The 20,400-nt window shown below is 54.5% G+C and overlaps 1 protein-coding gene across 7 annotated transcripts in view; it reads left to right on the forward strand.

Annotated features, from left to right (window-relative positions):
- anks1b (ankyrin repeat and sterile alpha motif domain containing 1B) overlaps positions 1 to 20,400 on the forward strand; it is a 40,346-nt gene that overhangs the window by 11,921 nt on the left and 8,025 nt on the right. For 2 of the 7 annotated variants that reach the window (XM_030113249.1, XM_030113256.1), the window contains 7 exons: positions 10,454 to 10,561; positions 13,084 to 13,281; positions 15,384 to 15,509; positions 16,811 to 16,882; positions 18,537 to 18,623; positions 19,238 to 19,378; positions 19,456 to 19,623. In XM_030113249.1, coding sequence (XP_029969109.1) covers positions 10,454 to 10,561; positions 13,084 to 13,281; positions 15,384 to 15,509; positions 16,811 to 16,882; positions 18,537 to 18,623; positions 19,238 to 19,378; positions 19,456 to 19,623 — 900 coding nt within the window. The remainder of the gene's footprint in view (positions 1 to 10,453; positions 10,562 to 13,083; positions 13,282 to 15,383; positions 15,510 to 16,810; positions 16,883 to 18,536; positions 18,624 to 19,237; positions 19,379 to 19,455; positions 19,624 to 20,400) is intronic. The other 5 variants (XM_030113251.1, XM_030113253.1, XM_030113255.1 and 2 more) reach the window with 5 other exon arrangements.

A 20,400-nucleotide genomic window follows, 5' to 3' on the forward strand; every position in this document is an offset into this window, starting at 1 on the left:
ATGTGTGTGTGTGTGTGTGTGTGTGTGTGTGTGTGTGTGTGGTGTGTGTGTGCGCGTGTGCGTTGTGCTTCTCACCTTCTTTGTCACCTCTCCAAGTGGACAGATTGTCTCACATCCCAACACCAGATGGTTCCTGCAGGATCATATACCTCATATGATGGAGCACACACACACACACACACACACACACACACACACACACACACACACACACACACACACAGTGAGCGCTCCATGCTTCCTTTAATTAGCGTTCGCACCAGAAGACGTGTGGATGTGAAGCTGTCCTCATGCGTGTGTGAGACGTGTTGGAATGTTGGTGGAAACGTTCCGTGTTCCGTGTTTCGTGTTCCGTGTTTCGTGTTCTGTGTTCCGTGTTCCGTGTTCTGTGTTCTGTGTTCTGTGTTCTGTGTTCTGTGTGAATCGTCCTGCCGATCAGTTGCTGGTTCCTGTGTGGGCGGAGCCGCCTCAGGCCTGCAGTGAGCTTCAGCGCCGCCACCTCACATGGAGCCGGTCGCTTCCGGTGGAGTTCTGGTGGGGGTGGGGGTTTAGGTGGGGGTTTAGGTGGGGGTGGGGTCTCCAGCCGTGGTCTGTGGTTAAATACCGGACTGGCCGTGCTGCCAGGCCCATGAGCAGGAGAACCTGGTCAGGATCAGGATCAGGATCAGGATCAGGATCAGGATCAGGATCAGGATGCGTCGGTGCACGGCTCAGGACTTGACCGTCAGTCTCAGGGTTCGGGCCCGTTCCCTCCGCCAAATGATTTCTGCGTTTTTTGTGTCCAAATATAATTCAAACCATCGGGGACGGCCTGTTCACCGCCGAAAATCCCGGCGGCGCGTCTGACGTGTTTTCGCGGCGCGTCGAGGCATTCTGGCGTCTGCGTTTTTGCGGCCGACGCTGAAGGTGGGAAATCTGAACTTTTGACGCTGCGTTTTTGCGGCAAACCAATCAGAGAGCGTCTCCATGGTGACGCCGGTCAGGGGCGGGACCGGCCGGAAGCCCCTCCTTCCCACCACAGACTCGCTGCGGCCGCGTGTCCCTCGGGGGCCGGCCCTTGTTCAGCGTCCCACACTCAGAATCGACCCCGCGTTCAACTTCTCGCGTTTTTTGCGTTTTTTGACTCAAAACGAGTTCGGTGTGAGCGCGGCGTTAGGGTGAGAACTGCACAAAGCAGCAGGTCATCGCTGCTGGAAGCCCCCTGAACCCCCCTGAGCCCCCTGACCCCCCCTGAGCCCCCCTGAGCCCCCTGACCCCCCCTGACCCCCCCTGAGCCCCCCTGACCCCCCCCTGACCCCCCTGAGCCCCCCTGAGCCCCCTGACCCCCCTGACCCCCCTGAGAGCCCCCTGACCCCCCCTGACCCCCCTGAGCCCCCCTGACCCCCCTGAGCCCCCTGACCCCCCTGAGCCCCCTGACCCCCCTGACCCCCTGAGCCCCCCTGAGCCCCCTGACCCCCCTGAGCCCCCTGAGCCCCCTGAACCCCCCTGAGCCCCCTGAAGCCCCCTGAGCCCCCTGAGCCCCCTGACCCCCCTGACCCCCCCCCCACCCTCTGGGAGCTTCCCCCCAGTAAACCCTCCATCCGACTGACTGATCCTAAATTAATTTTCAGTTCAATTTTTATTCTGTTATGTTTTCTTCTGTTAACTGTGATTAATTAATGTTGTCAAAAGGTATTTTGACAAGATAGAAAGGAATAAAAAGGCGTAAAGGAATTCTTTCGATCGTGATTAATTCCATAATTGGACTTTTTGTCAGTTTGAAAACGTGGAACGGCTTAAAGGCTTTAACCGCCGTGAAACGCAAACAACTGAATCCAAACAAGTAATTCAAAGTGTGATTAATTACAATGAAAATTTTATCCCTTGACATCCTGTAAATAGACATTGAACTGATAATCCATCCGAGAGAGGAGGCGTCACTGCATCACGTCCGTCCAGACCTCAGCGGTCCGCAGAGAAGAAGGTTTTTATCACCGTCTTTAAAACGGTAAAATCCAGCTGAAAGTCGTTTCTTCAGTTTCTGAAAGCAGAACGAACCGAGAGCCTCAGGAACCACGAAGGAAACAGAACAACACAACGTCCTGCAAGCAGGAGCCTGTCGGCAGAGAGCCGTCTCCATGGTGACGGGGGGGGGGGGGGCGGGGGGGGGGGGGGGGAGGAGAGGGAGAGGGAGGGAGAAAGAGAGAGAGAGGTAGAGAGAGAGAGAGAGAGGGAGAGAGAGAGAGAGGTAGAGGAGAGAGAGGGAGAGAGAGAGGAGAGAGAGGAGAGAGATAGAGAGAGAGGGAGAGAGAGAGGAGGTAGAGAGAGGAGGTAGAGAGAGGGAGAGAGAGAGCTCAGGCAGGGACTTGTACTGGATGTAGTCTGGCTGCCGCAAGCTGAAGGAGGAAGAGGAGGAGGAAGAGGAGGAGGAGAGCTGCAGAGAAAGTGAAAACAGAGAGACAAAAGCTGGTGGTGAGGAGGCGAGAAGCAAAGCAGGAGAGAGAGGGAGGGAGAGAGGGAGAGAGAGAGGGAGAGAGAGAGAAGCAGCAGTGAAGCAACAGTGAGCAGATCGGAGGAGAGCACGACTCCTGAACCTGAACCTCCAGTGGAGCAGAGCGCCGGGTAAGAGCCTGATGGAGGGATGGAGGTGGAGGTGGAGGGATCTGGATGGAGGGATCTGGATGGAGGGATCTGGATGGAGGGATCTGGATGGAGGGATCTGGATGGAGGGATCTGGATGGAGGGATGGTGGAGGAGACGTGAGCTGCAGCACAGCGATGCTCCACCTTTTGTTCTCCGCTGCTGCTTCATGCATCCTTCATGCTGCTGTGTGTGTGTGTGTGTGTGTGTGTGTGTGTGTGTGTGTGTGTGTGTGTGTGTGTGTGTTGTCAGAAGTTCTCCTGCTGCTGGATCTCTCGTCGTTATGTAACGCCGGTCCTGGGGTGCGCTTGTTTCCGTGCCGGCTGCTGCCTCTCCGGCCGGGTGGAGACAGAGCCCGGGGCGGAGCGGAGCGGGGCGGAGCGCTGATCAGCAGCAGGACGAGTGGAAACATTCACAGCGGGCGGGGGGGGTTCTGGGTTCTGGGTTCTCTGGCCTTCATCCCGCCGCTCCTCGTCTTCCTCTGCAGAACAGGAAGCAGACTGCAGCTGGACGCCGTCTTCACGCCGTCTTCACAGGTCCTGCTGCTGGCTGGTTTGTGGACGTGTGAAGTGGACCGAGCAGCTGGCCTCACTGGTCCTGCTGGGTCCTGCTGGTCCTGCTGGGTTCCCTGGTCCTGCTGGGTTCTGCTGGGTTCTGCTGGGTTTTGCTGGTCCTGCTGGGTCCCCGGGTCCTGCTGGGTTCTGCTGGTCCTGCTGGGTCCCCTGGTCCTGCTGGGTTCTGCTGGGTTTTGCTGGTCCTGCTGGGTCCCCTGGTCCTGCTGGGTTCTGCTGGTCCTGCTGGGTCCCCGGGTCCTGCTGGGTTCTGCTGGTCCTGCTGGGTCCCCTGGTCCTGCTGGGTTCTGCTGGTCCTGCTGGGTCCCCTGGTCCTGCTGGGTTCTGCTGGGTCCAGGCCTCGGCCCTCCGTGTTCTCTGGTTCTGGTTCCCTGGTTGGGACTCCGGGCTCCGTGCTGAGTCTGCATGTTCTCCCTGTGTGTCTGGACGGAGGCGGTTCAGTCCAGAACCAGAGGAACAGGAGACGATGAGGGAGTCGAACCGGGAGCCCTGTGGTCCTCATGAGAGCGTTCACACTGCTGCACCGCACCGGTGGAGGAACTCCACCCGTCAGCTGATGGAGCTGCTGGTTTCATCACCAGTGATGATGTAATGGTTCCTAATAATGACGACCCCTGACCCCCGACCCCCAGGAGGATCCAGTTCCTGGAGGATCTCCATCCTGGCCGGGCTCCGGTTCGTGGTGGCGTGTCGGCGATAGGCCCCGCCCCCTCCGGGTGGAGGAACCGCAGCGTTAGGAAGCCTCAGAGAGCCGGTGCTGTGGGTCCCGGAGGGGGCGGGGTCAGGTGTCGGGTGTCCGGCTGGGGGGGCGGAGTCTGTCTGTAGCTGCTGACGGAGCGTCAGACTCCAGCTGGTCCAGACCTGGTCCTCCATCCGGACCACGTCAGACCCACGTATTCCGGAACTTTAAATAATCTGGGATCCAGAACCGGGAGAACCAGGAACCAGACGCTCTGCTGACAGGACCCTGACCAGAGGGTCCGGGTAGACCTGAACCTGGAGCGCCGTGGGAACCAGGTCTGGTCTTCAGACCCGGGTCTCAGTCGGACTAGTGATGGCTTAAGTCCGGATCAGTTCGGATCAGCCTGGATCAGTCTGGATCAGTCCAGATCAGTCCGGATCAGTCTGGATCAGCCTGGATCAGTGTGGATCAGCCTGGATCAGTGTGGATCAGTCCAGATCAGCCTGGATCAGTGTGGATCAGCCTGGATCAGTCTGGATCAGTCCGGATCAGTCTGGATCAGCCTGGATCAGTGTGGATCAGCCTGGATCAGTCTGGATCAGTCCGGATCAGTCTGGATCAGCCTGGATCAGTATGGATCAGCCTGGATCAGCCTGGATCAGTCTGGATCAGTCCGGATCAGTCTGGATCAGCCTGGATCAGTATGGATCAGCCTGGATCAGTCTGGATCAGTCCAGATCAGCCTGGATCAGTCTGGACTGGACTGGGGAACCCTGAGCTTCAGGCTCCGTTTCCATGACGACATTTTGAGCAACATTTCATTTGTGTTTCTGTTTTGGAAAAGTTTGGCGTTTCCATGACGACGCTGTGAAGCCGCTGTAGTTCTCCTGCTGGTCCACTAGTTGGAGCTGAAACGATGGGAGAACACGGAGAACCACACGGAGAACCTCTGTTCCACACTGGTGTGTTGAGGCTGGTCAGCTCTTCCCTCGCGTCTTTTCCTTCCTTTGACCTTTGACCTGCTGCCACCAGCGCTGCTCTTTTATTTTGAAGGAGCCAGTCTGGACTTCAGTCCCGCTGCATCTGAGCTGCCGGGTGGAGCCGAGCCGGGTGGAGCCATGCACCGGGCCGTGCACCGGGCCGTGCACCGGGCCGTGCACCGGGCCGTGCCGGGCCGTGCACCGGGCCGTGCACTGGGCCGTGCACGGCTCGGCTCCTCGTAACGCCGTCCTGTTGGCTGCTGCAGCTCCACCTCCACTCTGGAAGGTGGAGCTGCAACAGCTTCTCCGTGTGTGTGTGTGTGTGTGTGTGTGTGTGTGTGTGTGTGTGTGTGTGTGTGTGTGTGTGTCTGTGTGTGAGAGATAAACTCTCCGAACGATCCGCTCACTCACCGTACCGCACGCTCCAAATACGCAGCGTGCATGAGCACGTGCACGGCACACACACAGCTGCAGCTCCTCTGCAGTGTGACGAGCGGCTCGTCTCCACTTCGCATTCATCACCCCAGAAACACACACCGCTGTGTGTGTGTGTGTGTGTGTGTGTGTGTGTAGAACAGCAAATTCAGTTATCTTGTTGCTGTCTTAATCCTGCGGCGCTTGGGTGTGTTTGCACACACACACACACACACACACACACGCGCGCACACACGGCTGTGCCTCCAGTCGTAGTTACAGTTCTGCTGCTATTAATGGAGCTCTCTCAGCCGCCGTCTGAACGGCTCGCTCCCATTGGCTGCTCGTCCTCCTGGCGATGAGACGGCTCGTCCTATTGGTCGGCGTCAGACTTCACCCCTCCGCTCCTCGGTTGCTAGGAAACCATCGGTGTCCCGTTTCCTCATAGTGTAACCCCTGCTCACACTACAGTCTGTGTATTTACACACACACACACACACACACACTCGCCGCTGGCTCTCCGGTGTTTATAGGAACCGTGTGGCTGTAGAGCCGCCCAGTGACAGAAACACCCGGAACGTGACTGAGGTGTGTGAGCAGGAGGTGTGTGTGTGAGCAGGAGGTGTGTGTGAGCAGGAGGTGTGTGTGTGAGCAGGAGGTGTGTGTGTGAGCAGGAGGTGTGTGTGTGAGCAGGAGGTGTGTGTGTGAGCAGGAGGTGTCACAGCGTTCCGCTGTAGCTTCAGTTGGAACGCTCATGGAACCGATTCTGCTGACAGAACAGCAGATGTTCTCCGTCAGGGAGGAACCGACAGCAGCAGCATGGAGGAAGATCCACATGATCTGACGTTCTCCTGTCAACACCTTCAGGTTCTCCTGCCGGTGTTCCGTCACGTCACTTCAGACATCTAACAGAACCACCAAACTGTCCATCAGCTTCAGCTTCAATCCGTTAGCTTCAGTCCGTTAGCTTCAGTCCGTTAGCTTCAGTCCGTTAGCTTCAGTCCGTTAGCTTCAGTCCGTTAGCTTCAGTCCGTTAGCGTCAGTCCGTTAGCGTCAGTCCATTAGCGTCAGTCCGTTAGCTTCAGTTCGTTAGCTTCAGCCCGTTAGCTTCAGTTCGTTAGCTTCAGTCCGTTAGCTTCAGTTCGTTAGCTTCAGTCCGTTAGCTTCAGTTCGTTAGCTTCAGTCAGTTAGCTTCAGTCCGTTAGCTTCCACGCTAACGGGCTGACATGCTAACAGTTTGAACAGTTCCTTCCTGAAACAGCGTCAAGAAGTGATGGCGTTGACTGTGTTCTATGTTTAGCATAGCCGCTGTAGTTAGCATGCTAACCCATTAGCCTCATTAGCATGCTAAATGAGAGGAAACAGCAACAGAATCCAAATGGGACCAGGTGACCTTGGTGTGTTGAGAAATGACCTTGAGCCTGGATCTGCTCAGCTGTTTCCAGATCGGTTGTCTTCACTGAGCGCCTAGAGGTCGCGACCTCACAGCAGGTGACTCACTGGTCCTGGTTCCACTGGGGGCCTCGTGGTTTCTGGTCCAGATCCAGTTCAGAGTTCCAGGTTCCAGTGTGCTGCTTCAGGGTTCTCCTCAGTCCTGTCTGGAGGTTCTGATCTCCGACTCGTCTTCTCTGTGTGGACAGTTCTCCGTGTTCTGCTGTGGGCGGGTTCCTCCGGCGGGTTCCTCTGGGAGGTTCCTCCGGCGGGTTCCTGTCAGGCTCAGAGTTGTTCTGGTCGTAGCTGACGGAGCAGAGGTCTGGGTGGAGGAAGCTGGGGTCTGGGTGGAGGAAGCTGGGGTCTGGGTGGAGGAAGCTGGGGTCTGGGTGGAGGAAGCTGGGGTCTGGGTGGAGGAAGCTGGGGTCTGGGTGGAGGAAGCTGGGGTCTGGGTGGAGGAAGCTGGGGTCTGGGTGGAGGAAGCTGGGGTCTGGGTGGTGTCACCGTTTGATACTTTAATCCAGTCTGTAGAACCTGAGAGGACAGGATCAGAAGAACCGACGGACCTGGAACCTCTGAATCAGGTTCAACAGGATAAAGACCAGCTGAAGAACCCAGGACTGTATCTAGACCTGGACTGTACCTAGACCTGGACTGTATCTAGACCTGGACTGTACCCAGACCTGGACTGTATCTAGACCTGGACTGTATCTAGACCTGGACTGTATCTAGACCTGGACTGTACCTAGACGTGGACTGTACCTAGACCTGGACTGTACCTAGACGTGGACTGTACCTAGACCTGGACTGTACCTAGACCTGGACTGTATCTAGACCTGGACTGTATCTAGACCTGGACTGTATCTAGACCTGGACTGTACCTAGACCTGGACTGTATCTAGACCTGGACTGTATCTAGACCTGGACTGTACCCAGACCTGGACTGTATCTAGACCTGGACTGTATCTAGACCTGGACTGTATCTAGACCTGGACTGTACCTAGACCTGGACTGTACCTAGACGTGGACTGTACCTAGACCTGGACTGTACCTAGACCTGGACTGTACCTAGACCTGGACTGTACCTAGACCTGGACTGTATCTAGACCTGGACTGTACCTAGACCTGGACTGTATCTAGACCTGGACTGTACCTAGACCTGGACTGTACCTAGACCTGGACTGTATCTAGACCTGGACTGTACCTAGACCTGGACTGTATCTAGACCTGGACTGTACCTAGACCTGGACTGTACCTAGACCTGGACTGTACCTAGACCTGGACTGTATCTAGACCTGGACTGTATCTAGACCTGGACTGTACCTAGACGTGGACTGTACCTAGACCTGGACTGTACCTAGACGTGGACTGTACCTAGACCTGGACTGTACCTAGACGTGGACTGTACCTAGACCTGGACTGTACCTAGACCTGGACTGTATCTAGACCTGGACTGTATCTAGACCTGGACTGTATCTAGACCTGGACTGTACCTAGACCTGGACTGTATCTAGACCTGGACTGTATCTAGACCTGGACTGTACCCAGACCTGGACTGTATCTAGACCTGGACTGTATCTAGACCTGGACTGTATCTAGACCTGGACTGTACCTAGACCTGGACTGTACCTAGACGTGGACTGTACCTAGACCTGGACTGTACCTAGACCTGGACTGTACCTAGACCTGGACTGTACCTAGACCTGGACTGTATCTAGACCTGGACTGTACCTAGACCTGGACTGTACCTAGACGTGGACTGTACCTAGACCTGGACTGTACCTAGACGTGGACTGTACCTAGACCTGGACTGTACCTAGACCTGGACTGTACCTAGACCTGGACTGTATCTAGACCTGGACTGTACCTAGACGTGGACTGTACCTAGACCTGGACTGTATCTAGACCTGGACTGTATCTAGACCTGGACTGTATCTAGACCTGGACTGTATCTAGACCTGGACTGTACCTAGACCTGGACTGTACCTAGACGTGGACTGTACCTAGACCTGGACTGTACCTAGACCTGGACTGTACCTAGACGTGGACTGTACCTAGACCTGGACTGTACCTAGACCTGGACTGTATCTAGACCTGGACTGTACCTAGACGTGGACTGTACCTAGACCTGGACTGTACCTAGACGTGGACTGTACCTAGACCTGGACTCGGCCTCCGGCTGCTGCAGTGAAGCTCCACACAGAACAGCGTTTCAAAATAAAAGCTGCTCTGATTCCAGGGAGAACTGATCACCTCCTGCCCCCACTGGAACAGCTGTTTAACTGTGTGTGTGTGTGTGTGTGTGTGTGTGTGTGTGTGTGTGTGTGTGTGTGTGTGGGTGACTGCTGCTGCAGCTCTGTGTTGCCATGGTGACAGTTGAACTTCAGGCTGAGGTTGAGGCTCGTACTGTATTTGAAGTAGATGCTGTTGCGTAAGACAGGAGTATAACACACACAAACACACACACACACACACACACACACACACACACACACACACACACACACACACACACAGGTCTGGATGCTGTGAGCTGTTGAAATGATCTATATATGATGTGGTTTTAATCTGGTCCCTGTAATGTGACTCATCTGTCAGGTGGTGAACCTCTGAGGGTAGAACAGCGCGCGCACACACACACACACACACACTCACACACACACACACACACACACACTCACACACACACATTAGATACTCATCTCTTGAGGTGTGTGTCATGAAATAGTAGCGTGTCGACCTGTGGTTCCATATTTTCTCCCTGGAGAATCACAGCAGGAGCTGAACATATCAGACCCTCTGAAGCCGGGCTCACACTGGCTCCGGTCCGGCTCCGGTCCGGCTCCGGTCCGGCTCCGGCCCGGCTCCGGTCCGGCTCCGGTCCGGCTCAGGTCCGGCTCCGGTCCGGCTCCGGTCCGGTTCCGGTCCGGCTCCGGTCTGTCAGTTGGTTGCCAGATCCGTCCATCTCTGTAGAAAAAGAACGTTAAAACCGGATTTGTCAAACTAAACCTGCGTCTCAAACTCAGAACCTCGTCAGCCGCCCGACGGGTTCAGAGATCCCTGATTTAGCAGAAACCGTCCAACCTGGCAACGCAGAGCCTCCGGTCAGAGAGTGTTTGGAGTCGTCTGACTTTCCTGCAGAAGAACAAACCGTATCGCTGTTCCTGAGTTTGCATGTTCTCCACGGTTCCCAGGCTCTCTGGTGGTGGTGTGCTTCTGTTCTAGTGTTCTGACAGAACCTGTTCTCCACCTGCCAGACGCCGCTGGAGGAGGAGATCATTTACTGTGGTTCTGTCAGGTTCTTCCTCTGGGAGGTTCTCGGTGTGTCGGTTCTCCTGCTGATGGTCTGGATCACACATGCAGACATAATGAGTTCATTATCTGCTCTGAAAGCCGTTCAGTTGTTCCGCTCTATAAATTCTGGGTCATGCAGGAGAACAAGAAACAGAACAACAGCGGAACGTTCTGCCAGCGGAACGTTCTGTCAGCGGAACGTTCTGCCAGCGGAACGTTCTGCCAGCGGAACGTTCTGCCAGCGGAACGTTCTGCCAGCGGAACGTTCTGCTGTTGTTTCGTTTGTTTCATCAAACCAGTTTTCAGATGAAGTTCTTCTGAACGGAAGAATTCAAGACAGAAAACCACCTTCATCACACCAGAGACTAACTGTGTGTGTGTGTGTGTGTGTGTGTGTGTGTGTGTGTGTGTGTGTGTGTGTGTGTGTGTGTGTGTGTGTGTGCGCTCCTCCTCCTCCTCAGGTGTTGAAGATCAGCCTCGTTGGACACAGGAAGCGGATCCTGGCCTCGCTGGGGGACCGGCTCCACGAAGACACTCCTCAGAAACCTCCGAGGGCCATTTCTCTACGGGTGAGGGGCGGGGTCGCGACCTTCAGTCCGGCACACGGGAGGGGGCGGGGTCGCGACCTTCAGTCCGGCACACGGGAGGGGGCGGGGTCGCGACCTTCAGTCCGGCACACGGGAGGGGGCGGGCAATGCAGACCTGCCAACCTGTACACATTTTGCGTAGCAGGTACGCAATTTGACATCAAAACCCGCCGGAACGCTCCGCCTCATTAAACTACGTAAAAAGCTGCAGACGTCTGTGAGCGCTGGTAGAAATGCGGACCGCGGACGTTCTCATGTCTGACAACACGATGCAGCAGCAGGGCTCTGAAGCGTCACGCATTTCGGTGTGTTGTCACGCAGTCACGGCACACATTGTATTTGTCACGCTGAAAAAAATACCGGTAAATTAGGCTGAATCCCATTTCACCCCTTAGCCCTTCCCCTTGGCCCTTCCCCTTAGCCCTCCGCCTATGAAACGGAGTGCTAAGGGGTAGGGGAGAAAGTCAACCCCTCCGAATTGGGACACCCCTCCGACAATCGCGTACGTCATCAGTAGTCGCCGCTGCCGATGACGTAGGCAGATGCGACAATTATCTGCCGAAGAAGAATGTTTTTCTTACATTTAAAACTTCATTAATTGACAAAATACTGACATTTATGAACGTCTTTCGTTGCGGACGCCGCCATCTTGCCGATCTTGGAAGGCTTTCTGAGAAATCTGTCATCCAGTGGCGCCGGTGGCGAGGGGCGCTTGTTTTGTTCGCCTGGACCGTGGGGTTAGTTCACTTCCCGCATTGGCGGGGGCGCTCGTTTCCCACCCGCGCATTCCAGGCGGGCCGTGTTGAAGAAACCAGTTTTATTTAAAATAATCGTCTATCTGTTGTGTTTGGAATGCGCCTGGAATGCGCGGGTGTGGAAACGATCACTCCAGTCAATGCGGAAGTGAATTAACCCCGCCCGCCAGGCATGACCTAGGCTGAAAGAACAAGCGCCCCTCGCCATCGGCCGATACCCCTCCGTTTGGAGTGTGCCTCTCGAGAATCTCCTTTTGGAGGGGTGACTGGCCCTCTTTCTTGGCCCTACCCCTCCGTCATAATGACAATTGGGACACTCCTACCCCTCCACGTGAACGCGCAAAACGAGGGGTAGGGCCAAGGGGAAGGGCTAAGGGGTGAAATGGGATTCAGCCTTAGTCTGGTGCGCCGTAGCTATGGAACCGGGAGGAAACACATGTGCTGCCCTGTAGCGCCGCGGCGTTCAATGAACGAGTCGTTCGTTGAACGGCTCTTTCAAGTGAACGACGAGAGCCGGTTCTCAGCTGTCCGAGAGCCGTTCCTTTGTGCAAACTGTCCACGCTTCCTTCACATGTCTCCTGAGTGTCTCCTGAGTGTCTCCTGAGTGTCTCCTGAGTGTCTCCTCAGTCCAGCTGCCTTCATGTGAACGACCGAGTTTCACTTTTCCGCAGCAGCTCCAGTCACCTGAACGCAGCAGCTAACTAGCGGAGGAGGAGTGTCCAGAACCCGGAGAGGAGCCGGGGTTTTGGAAGAACTGATTCCCTATTAACTGGCGACTGGGTTTCTTTCTCGTCCCTTGTTGCTGATAGATGTTAAAAACCAGACAAAAAGCCGTTCAGACCTTTTATGAGCCTGATTTCAACATCTGCTGCTACTAGCAGCAGCAGCAGGAAGTGCTAAAGGAAGTCAGTCACCAGTTAGCAAGGAAACCAGTTAATTTGAAACACAATATTGACGGCTTTATAAAGGTTTTAGTAATGGAACACACGCACGCACGCACACACACACAGCATAAAATGCTCAGTTAAAGGACACGGAGCAGCATTTAGAGGCTTCATTTTGAAGCTTCACAGAAACATCTGTTAAATCTTTGTCAATAAACAACACCCCCCCTGCGACGATCCACTTCCTATCCATGTAACGATCCACTTCCTGTCTGTGACGATCCACTTCCTGTCTGTGACGATCCACTTCCTGTCTGTGACGATCCACTTCCTATCCATGTAACAATCCACTTCCTGTCTGTGACGATCCACTTCCTGTCTGTGACGATCCACTTCCTATCCATGTAACGATCCACTTCCTGTCTGTGACGATCCACTTCCTGTCTGTGACGATCCACTTCCTATCCATGTAACAATCCACTTCCTGTCTGTGACGATCCACTTCCTGTCTGTGACGATCCACTTCCTGTCTGTGACGATCCACTTCCTATCCATGTAACAATCCACTTCCTGTCTGTGACGATCCACTTCCTGTCTGTGACGATCCACTTCCTATCCATGTAACAATCCACTTCCTGTCTGTGACGATCCACTTCCTATCCATGTAACAATCCACTTCCTGTCTGTGACGATCCACTTCCTGTCATGTGACGATCAGCTGACCAGCAGCAGAAATCAGAGGAGAAGTCTGTTTTCTCTCAGTGATGACAGAGTGATGAGTGAAGCTTGTCCCCCCCCCCCCCCCCCCCCCCATCCCCCCCATCCCCCCCATCCCCCCCTCCCCCCGGCCCCCCCTTGGTCCCAGGAGCCCGGGGGAAACCACACCCCCCCCCAGCTCAGCCCGTCGGTGGGCCCGGCGGCGTTCGGCGTCCCGGGCGGCTCGCTGGACGTGCAGCACCTCATCATGCAGGCCGACGCCCGGCGCCGCCAGCGCAGCAGCGACAACTACTTCGAGGACGTCCCCCGGTCCAAGCTGGAGAGACAGATGGCCCAAGTCAGCATGGTGAGGGGGGGCGGCGACGGGGGGGCGGGGACGGGGGGACGGGGACGGGGGAGGCAGGGGGGACGGGGACGTGGGGGGGGGGGACAGGGGTCCGTCCGTCCACTTTAACATCTGTGATTCCAAACTTTGACTGAAAAATCCTCCAGTCCAGAAGAAATCACCGACTGAACAACTAGTTACTGTTTACTGACTAGTTAAAAAATTAGTAACAAGTCGGTAACATTTAATCACTCGTTAGTAGCTAGTTAGTTAATGGCAAGTAGTTACTAAGCTAGTAACTACATTTACTAGCTAGCTACAAACATGTACTAAGTAGTTAGTTGTAGTTACTAAGCCAGTAACTAGTTACTAAGCCAGCTACATTTAGTGACTAGTTAGTAATGTTCACTGATTTTGTAGTAACTCGCTACTAGTTACTAACTAGTTACTAAACAAATGCCTAGTTACTATGTGTCTACTAGTTACTGTGTGTCTACTAGTTACTATGTGTCTACTAGTTACTATGCGTCACCAGTTCACATCACATTAACCAGACGTCTAACACACACACGCACGCTCAGTCTCGTATTTCTATCCTCGTGGGGACCGTCCATTGACTCCCATTCATGTCTAGCCCCTAACCCTGACCCTTACCCTAACCCTAACCCACACCACAACAAAGCCTAACCCTAAAGAAATGTTTTTGCACTTTTACTTTTTTCAGTAACAACAACATGGTCAAGAAAACACTGTTTCTCCTACTTAGGACCGGAAAAAGGTCCCACAAGGCACGTCGTTCCACGTTTTGCTATCCTTGTGGGGACATTTGGCCCCGACAAGGATAGAAATACGAGAACACACACACACACACACACACACACACACACACACACACACACACAGGTTCATATTTCTATCCTTGTGAGGACACTCATTGACATAATGTATTTCCTAGCCCCTGACCCAGACCCTGACCCAGACCCTGACCCAGACCCTGACCCTGACCCTGACCCTGACCCAGACCCAGACCCTGACCCAGACCCAGACCCAGACCCAGACCCTGACCCAGACCCAGACCCAGACCCTGACCCTGACCCTGACCCTGACCCTGACCCTGACCCTGACCCTGACCCAGACCCAGACCCAGACCCTGACCCAGACCCAGACCCAGACCCTGACCCAGACCCAGACCCAGACCCTGACCCTGACCCAGACCCAGACCCAGACCCAGACCCAGACCCTGACCCAGACCCAGACCCAGACCCTGACCCTGACCCTGACCCAGACCACCACACAGCTGAACCCTAAAGAAATGTTTTGACCTTTGACTGTTTTCAGTAACAACAACATGGTGAAGAAAACACTGTTTCCCTCATGAGGACCGGAAGAAGGTCCCACAAGGCACATCGAGCAGGTTTTACTATCCTTGTGGGGACCAAAAACGAACACACACACACACACACACACACACACACACACACACACACACACACTCACTCTGAGGGAGCAGCTGTGTTTTCACTGTGATTACACTCTTTCTCGGTGTAAATCACAAAGCTGCAGACGAACACCAAGCGTGTGTGTGTGTGTGTGTGTGTGTGTGTGTGTGTGTGTGTGTGTGTGTTTTTGTGTTTTTCTGGAGTTTTGTCAGGTTTTATTTTGAAATCTTCGGGCTTTGACCATCTTGAACTTCCTGACTCAGATTTCCAGACAGAACTGAAAAAGTTTGAATGAACTGAAAAGGAGATTTGTTTGTTTGTTTGTTTGTTTGTTTGTTTGTTTGTCTGTTTGTTTGTCTGCTTGTTTGTTTGTTTGTTTGTCTGCTTGTTTGCTTGTTTGTTTGTTTGTTTGTTTGTTTGTTTGTTTGTTTGTCTGCTTGTTTGCTTGCTTGCTTTCTGGCCTGTTTGTTTTCACGTCTTTACCTCCTGCTCATTTTCATATTTATTTAAAAAGAAAACTGTTAGAAGATCAGAAACGACCTTTGACCCGTTGGACAGAACTGATCCAGTGTTCTGCCACAAACTGACGTGAAGGACCGACTGTCCTCGAGTCCAGCCTCCCGTCCCGTTCTGGTGTTCCGCCTGGTCTCTAACCGTTGTCCCCGTCCCTGTCCCCGTCCCCAGGCCGGGGAGTGGTGTGAGCCCATCACGCTCCGTCCCCCGAACGAGGCCACGTCGTCCACCCCGGTCCAGTACTGGCAGCACCACCCCGAGAAGCTCATCTTCCAGTCCTGCGACTACGAGGCCTACGTGAGTCCCCGTCCCCGTCCTCCATGTCTCCACTGTCCCTCTTGTCTCTCATGTCTGTCATGCCCTCATGTCCCCTCCATGCCCCTTGTGTCCCTCCTGTCCTCTCATGTCCCTCACATCTCTTCTGTCCCCCTTGTCCCTCGTGCCTCTCACGTCCTCCTTGTCCCTGGTGTCCCTCCTGTCTTCTGAGGCTGAAGCGTCTCGGTTCTGTGGCAGTCCTGTTCTCGGCTTCAGCTGTTCTCGTTGTTCTACGTTCCGTTACATAAAGAAGCGTGTTGCCATGGAAACGGCCTCGCTGCTTCACTCTGAGGATGAAACTCAGCCAAAGCAGAGCTGGTCTTTATCTCAGAAAGATGTGGACCGTCTCTCTGTCCGTCTGGGGGACAGACCGCTGCAGCAGAACCGCCGGCGCCCCGGGTCCGGGCGGCGCTGATGAAGAGGAGGTCCAGGTGTGGCTGAGGGGGTCCGGGCCCCCCCGGAGGCAGAGGGACGTGTCCAGACAGAGAGCCCTGCTAATGCACCTCCGGGAGTCCCCGAGGAGCCTCCCAAAGCCTTTAATGGCGCCGCTGTTAGCGAGGAGGAACGGAACGTTCCGGGCCGACGGCGCTAAAACAGAACAACAGGACGCCAGCGAGAACCTGACTTCAGCTGCACGTCTGCTCCAGTCCAGACAGACGGTGGTGGACGACTCGGACCCTGCCAGCTGGGGTCTGTCTCCTGACGGGGACGGACCGCCTCGGCTCGCCACCGTCTGCAAGAAAGAACGATTCAGAACGATTTGTTAGGATGAAGACATGACGGGTCGGTAACAGTAACAGCAGCAGTAACAGCAGCAGTAACAGCAGTAACAGTAACAGCAACGGTAACAGTAACAGCAGCAGTAACAGCAGTAACAGTAACAGCAGAAGTAACAGTAACCGCAGCAGTAACAGCAGTAACAGTAACAGCAACAGTAACAGCAGCAGCAGCAACGGTAACAGCAGCAGTAACAGCAGTAACAGCAGTAACAGTAACAGCAACGGTAACAGTAACAGCAGCAGTAACAGTAACAGCAGCAGTAACAGCAGTAAGGATAGTAAGAGCAGTAACAGGGTCGGGGGTCATCAGAGGTCATCAGAGGTCATCAGCTCTCGGTGGTTGTCAGTGACGTCAGGTTAATTGTAAATGTTTGCTTTCAGTGCCTTGCTCAGTGGCAGCTCGTTGCGGAGCCTCCACCGAGCCCCGAGGTTGTCCTCAAGAATCTGACGGGTTCTCTTCTTCTTCTTCTTCTTCTTCTTCTTCTTCTTCTGTGGTTTCTGCAGTACCTGGGCTCCATGCTGGTGAAGGAGCTGCGAGGAACCGAGTCCACTCAGGACGCCTGCGCCAAGATGAGGGTAAATGTCCCCGAACGCCGTCCCACCTGGAGAACCGGGTGGAGAACCCGAGGGAACCCTGCACTGTGGACAACAGTCTGTTCACCTGCTGCTGGATTCCTCAGCGCTGCCTCCATTTCCCATAATCCTCCTCTTCCCTCTCATCACTCTCTGTCCTCCGTCCTGATGTCTCTGGTCCTCTACTGTCTCTGTCCTCTGTCCTGATGTCTCTGGTCCTCTACTGTCTCTGTCCTCCGTCCTGATGTCTCTGGTCCTCTACTGTCTCTGTCCTCCGTCCTGATGTCTCTGGTCCTCTACTGTCTCTGTCCTCCGTCCTGATGTCTCTGGTCCTCTACTGTCTCTGTCCTCCGTCCTGATGTCTCTGGTCCTCTACTGTCTCTGTCCTCCGTCCTGATGTCTCTGGTCCTCTACTGTCTCTGTCCTCCGTCCTGATGTCTCTGGTCCTCTACTGTCTCTGTCCTCTGTCCTGATGTCTCTGGTCCTCTACTGTCTCTGTCCTCCGTCCTGATGTCTCTGGTCCTCTACTGTCTCTGTCCTCCGTCCTGATGTCTCTGGTCCTCTACTGTCTCTGTCCTCCGTCCTGATGTCTCTGGTCCTCTACTGTCTCTGTCCTCCGTCCTGATGTCTCTGGTCCTCTACTGTCTCTGTCCTCTGTCCTGATGTCTCTGGTCCTCTACTGTCTCTGTCCTCTGTCCTGATGTCTCTGGTCCTCTACTGTCTCTGTCCTCCGTCCTGATGTCTCTGGTCCTCTACTGTCTCTGTCCTCCGTCCTGATGTCTCTGGTCCTCTACTGTCTCTGTCCTCTGTCCTGATGTCTCTGGTCCTCTACTGTCTCTGTCCTCTGTCCTGATGTCTCTGGTCCTCTACTGTCTCTGTCCTCTGTCCTGATGTCTCTGGTCCTCTACTGTCTCTGTCCTCTGTCCTGATGTCTCTGGTCCTCTACTGTCTCTGTCCTCTGTCCTGATGTCTCTGGTCCTCTACTGTCTCTGTCCTCTGTCCTGATGTCTCTGGTCCTCTACTGTCTCTGTCCTCTGTCCTGATGTCTCTGGTCCTCTACTGTCTCTGTCCTCCGGCCGTCACTGATCAGATTGTTATTGGTGAATCAAACCTGAGCTCACTGGAGGCAGTGAACGCAGGTTCAATTCCCCGGACTACCTCAGTATGTGAACCGTACAAGGTGAGACAGAGTGCCAAAGAGTGAGACATGGTGTTACAGAGTGAGACATAGAGCTACATAGCAAGACATAATGTAACAGAGAGACATGCTGATGAACAGAGGGACAGAGAGACATCCGGTCTAACAGAGGGACAGAGAGACGTGCTGATGTGTCCTCCAGGCTCACAGACCTGTCAGTGTCTCTGCTGAGCGGTTCTCGGTGGTTCTCCTGAGGCTCCGCGACCCGCTGACCTCTGGAGGTCGGACCGGTTCTGCCGGTCAGGGAAGAAGACGTCAGATGATTAGAAAGTCCTTTGTCTCCTGCTGTCTTTGTCCTCTGTGTGATTTTCAACATGACAGAGACACATTGAGTCTCCACCAGTCGATTGAGGGTCGAGCAGGACTCAGTCCACTCAGTCCTGAAGCGATCCGCGTCCCCGATCCGCCTCTCACTCTGCCTCTCTCCTCCGGTTCTCCGGTTCCTGCCGGAACTCCAAGAAGTCCACGGAGCAGATGAAGAAGGTTCCCACCATCGTGCTGTCCGTGTCCTACAAGGGCGTGAAGTTCATCGACGCCACCAACAAGGTAGCAGCTCCCGAACCTCCTGCTGACACAGGTCAAAGGTCAGGGCGCAGACACAAGGCAGGACATCAGGGCGTAAACACAAAGGTCAAAGGTCAAGTCAGGTCTGAAACACATGTCAGTGTATACAGCTGAAACTGATTGGTTCAGATCAGAGTCGATAAAGACACCTGAAGCTGTGATTGGTCGGCTCTGGGTCAATAAAGACACCTGAAGCTGTGATTGGTCGGCTCTGGGTCAATAAAACCAGCTGAAGCTGTGATTGGTCGGCTCTGGGTCAATAAAACCAGCTGAAGCTGTGATTGGTTGGCTCTGGGTCAATAAAGACAGCTGAAGCTGTGATTGGTCGGCTCTGGGTCAATAAAGACAGCTGAAGCTGTGATTGGTCGGCTCTGGGTCAATAAAGACAGCTGAAGCTGTGATTGGTCGGCTCTGGGCCAATAAAACCAGCTGAAGCTGTGATTGGTCGGCTCTGGGTCAATAAAACCAGCTGAAGCTATGATTGGTTGGCTCTGGGTCAATAAAACCAGCTGAAGCTGTGATTGGTCGGCTGTGGGGAGGCGGCCTCCGTCCCTGCACCTCTTTATCTTCCCCTCCGTTCTCTTTCTGCCGCTCAGCAGAACATCATCGCCGAACACGAGATCCGGAACATCTCCTGCGCCGCTCAGGACCCGGAGGACCTGTCCACGTTCGCCTACATCACCAAAGACCTCAAGTCCAGCCACCACTACTGCCACGTCTTCACCGCCTTCGACGTGGTGAGCCCCGAGTCCGGAGCGACGCCGCCGCCGCCGCCGCCGCCACAACCTCACGCCTCTCTGCTCTCCCCGTCCAGAACCTGGCCTACGAGATCATCCTGACGCTGGGCCAGGCCTTCGAGGTGGCCTACCAGCTGGCCCTGCAGGCCCGGAAGAGCGGCCACGGCTCGTCCACGCTGCCCGAGAGCTTCGACAGCAAGCCCAGCAAGCCCGTCCCCAAACCCCGCGTCAACATCCGCAAATCCGTAAGGCCGCCGCCGCCGCCGTAACCGCCGCTGCAGAGGAAATCCATCCTGAGCTGCAGATCCAGTGCACAGTACCTCAGATCAGTCCTGTTCTCCACAGATCAAGTCCAGATTACCACATATCCAGGACAGATCAAAACAGATCTTGTCACTAATACCTCAGATCTCATTCAGATTACCACATATCCTGTCCAGATCAGCAAAGATCCAGTCCAGATTACTTCAGATCCAATCCAGTTCAGCACAGATCCAGCCCAGATTTCCTCTGATCCACTCAGGATTACCTCAGATCCACTCAGGATTATATCAGATCCAGTCCAGTTCTCCACAGATCAAGGCTAGCTTAAAACAGCTCTAGTCATGAATACCTCAGATCCCATCCAGATTACCTCAGATCCCATCCAGATTACCTCAGATCAGTGTTTTCGCTCACTTTTTAAAGGGTAACTCTGGTTTTTTGACACCTGGACCTTATTTCTAGGTGAGTCATGCTCATATACTCACTCAGACAGACATGGTGCAGCTCGGAGTCCAGAAGTTATTTAGATCCTACCGATTTAGCGGGGGCCACGGCAGGGGGGCTTCAGCGGGACATCCTCTCTGCAAAATCGCTCATTTCAGCTAACTTTCTTCATCCATCGCCAGTGTGATCATAAAGTCAGCTCGTCTACCGTCTTCAGGTGGGTCAGCTGACAGTTTTCGCTAACTTAGCCACAATTAGCTCGTATGCTGGAGCCTCTCCCGCCAGCCGCGGCGCTCTTCTCTGGCACCGTGCTA

The sequence above is a fragment of the Salarias fasciatus genome, chromosome 17, assembly GCF_902148845.1.
Source record: "Salarias fasciatus chromosome 17, fSalaFa1.1, whole genome shotgun sequence".
Lineage (NCBI taxonomy): Eukaryota > Metazoa > Chordata > Actinopteri > Blenniiformes > Blenniidae > Salarias > Salarias fasciatus.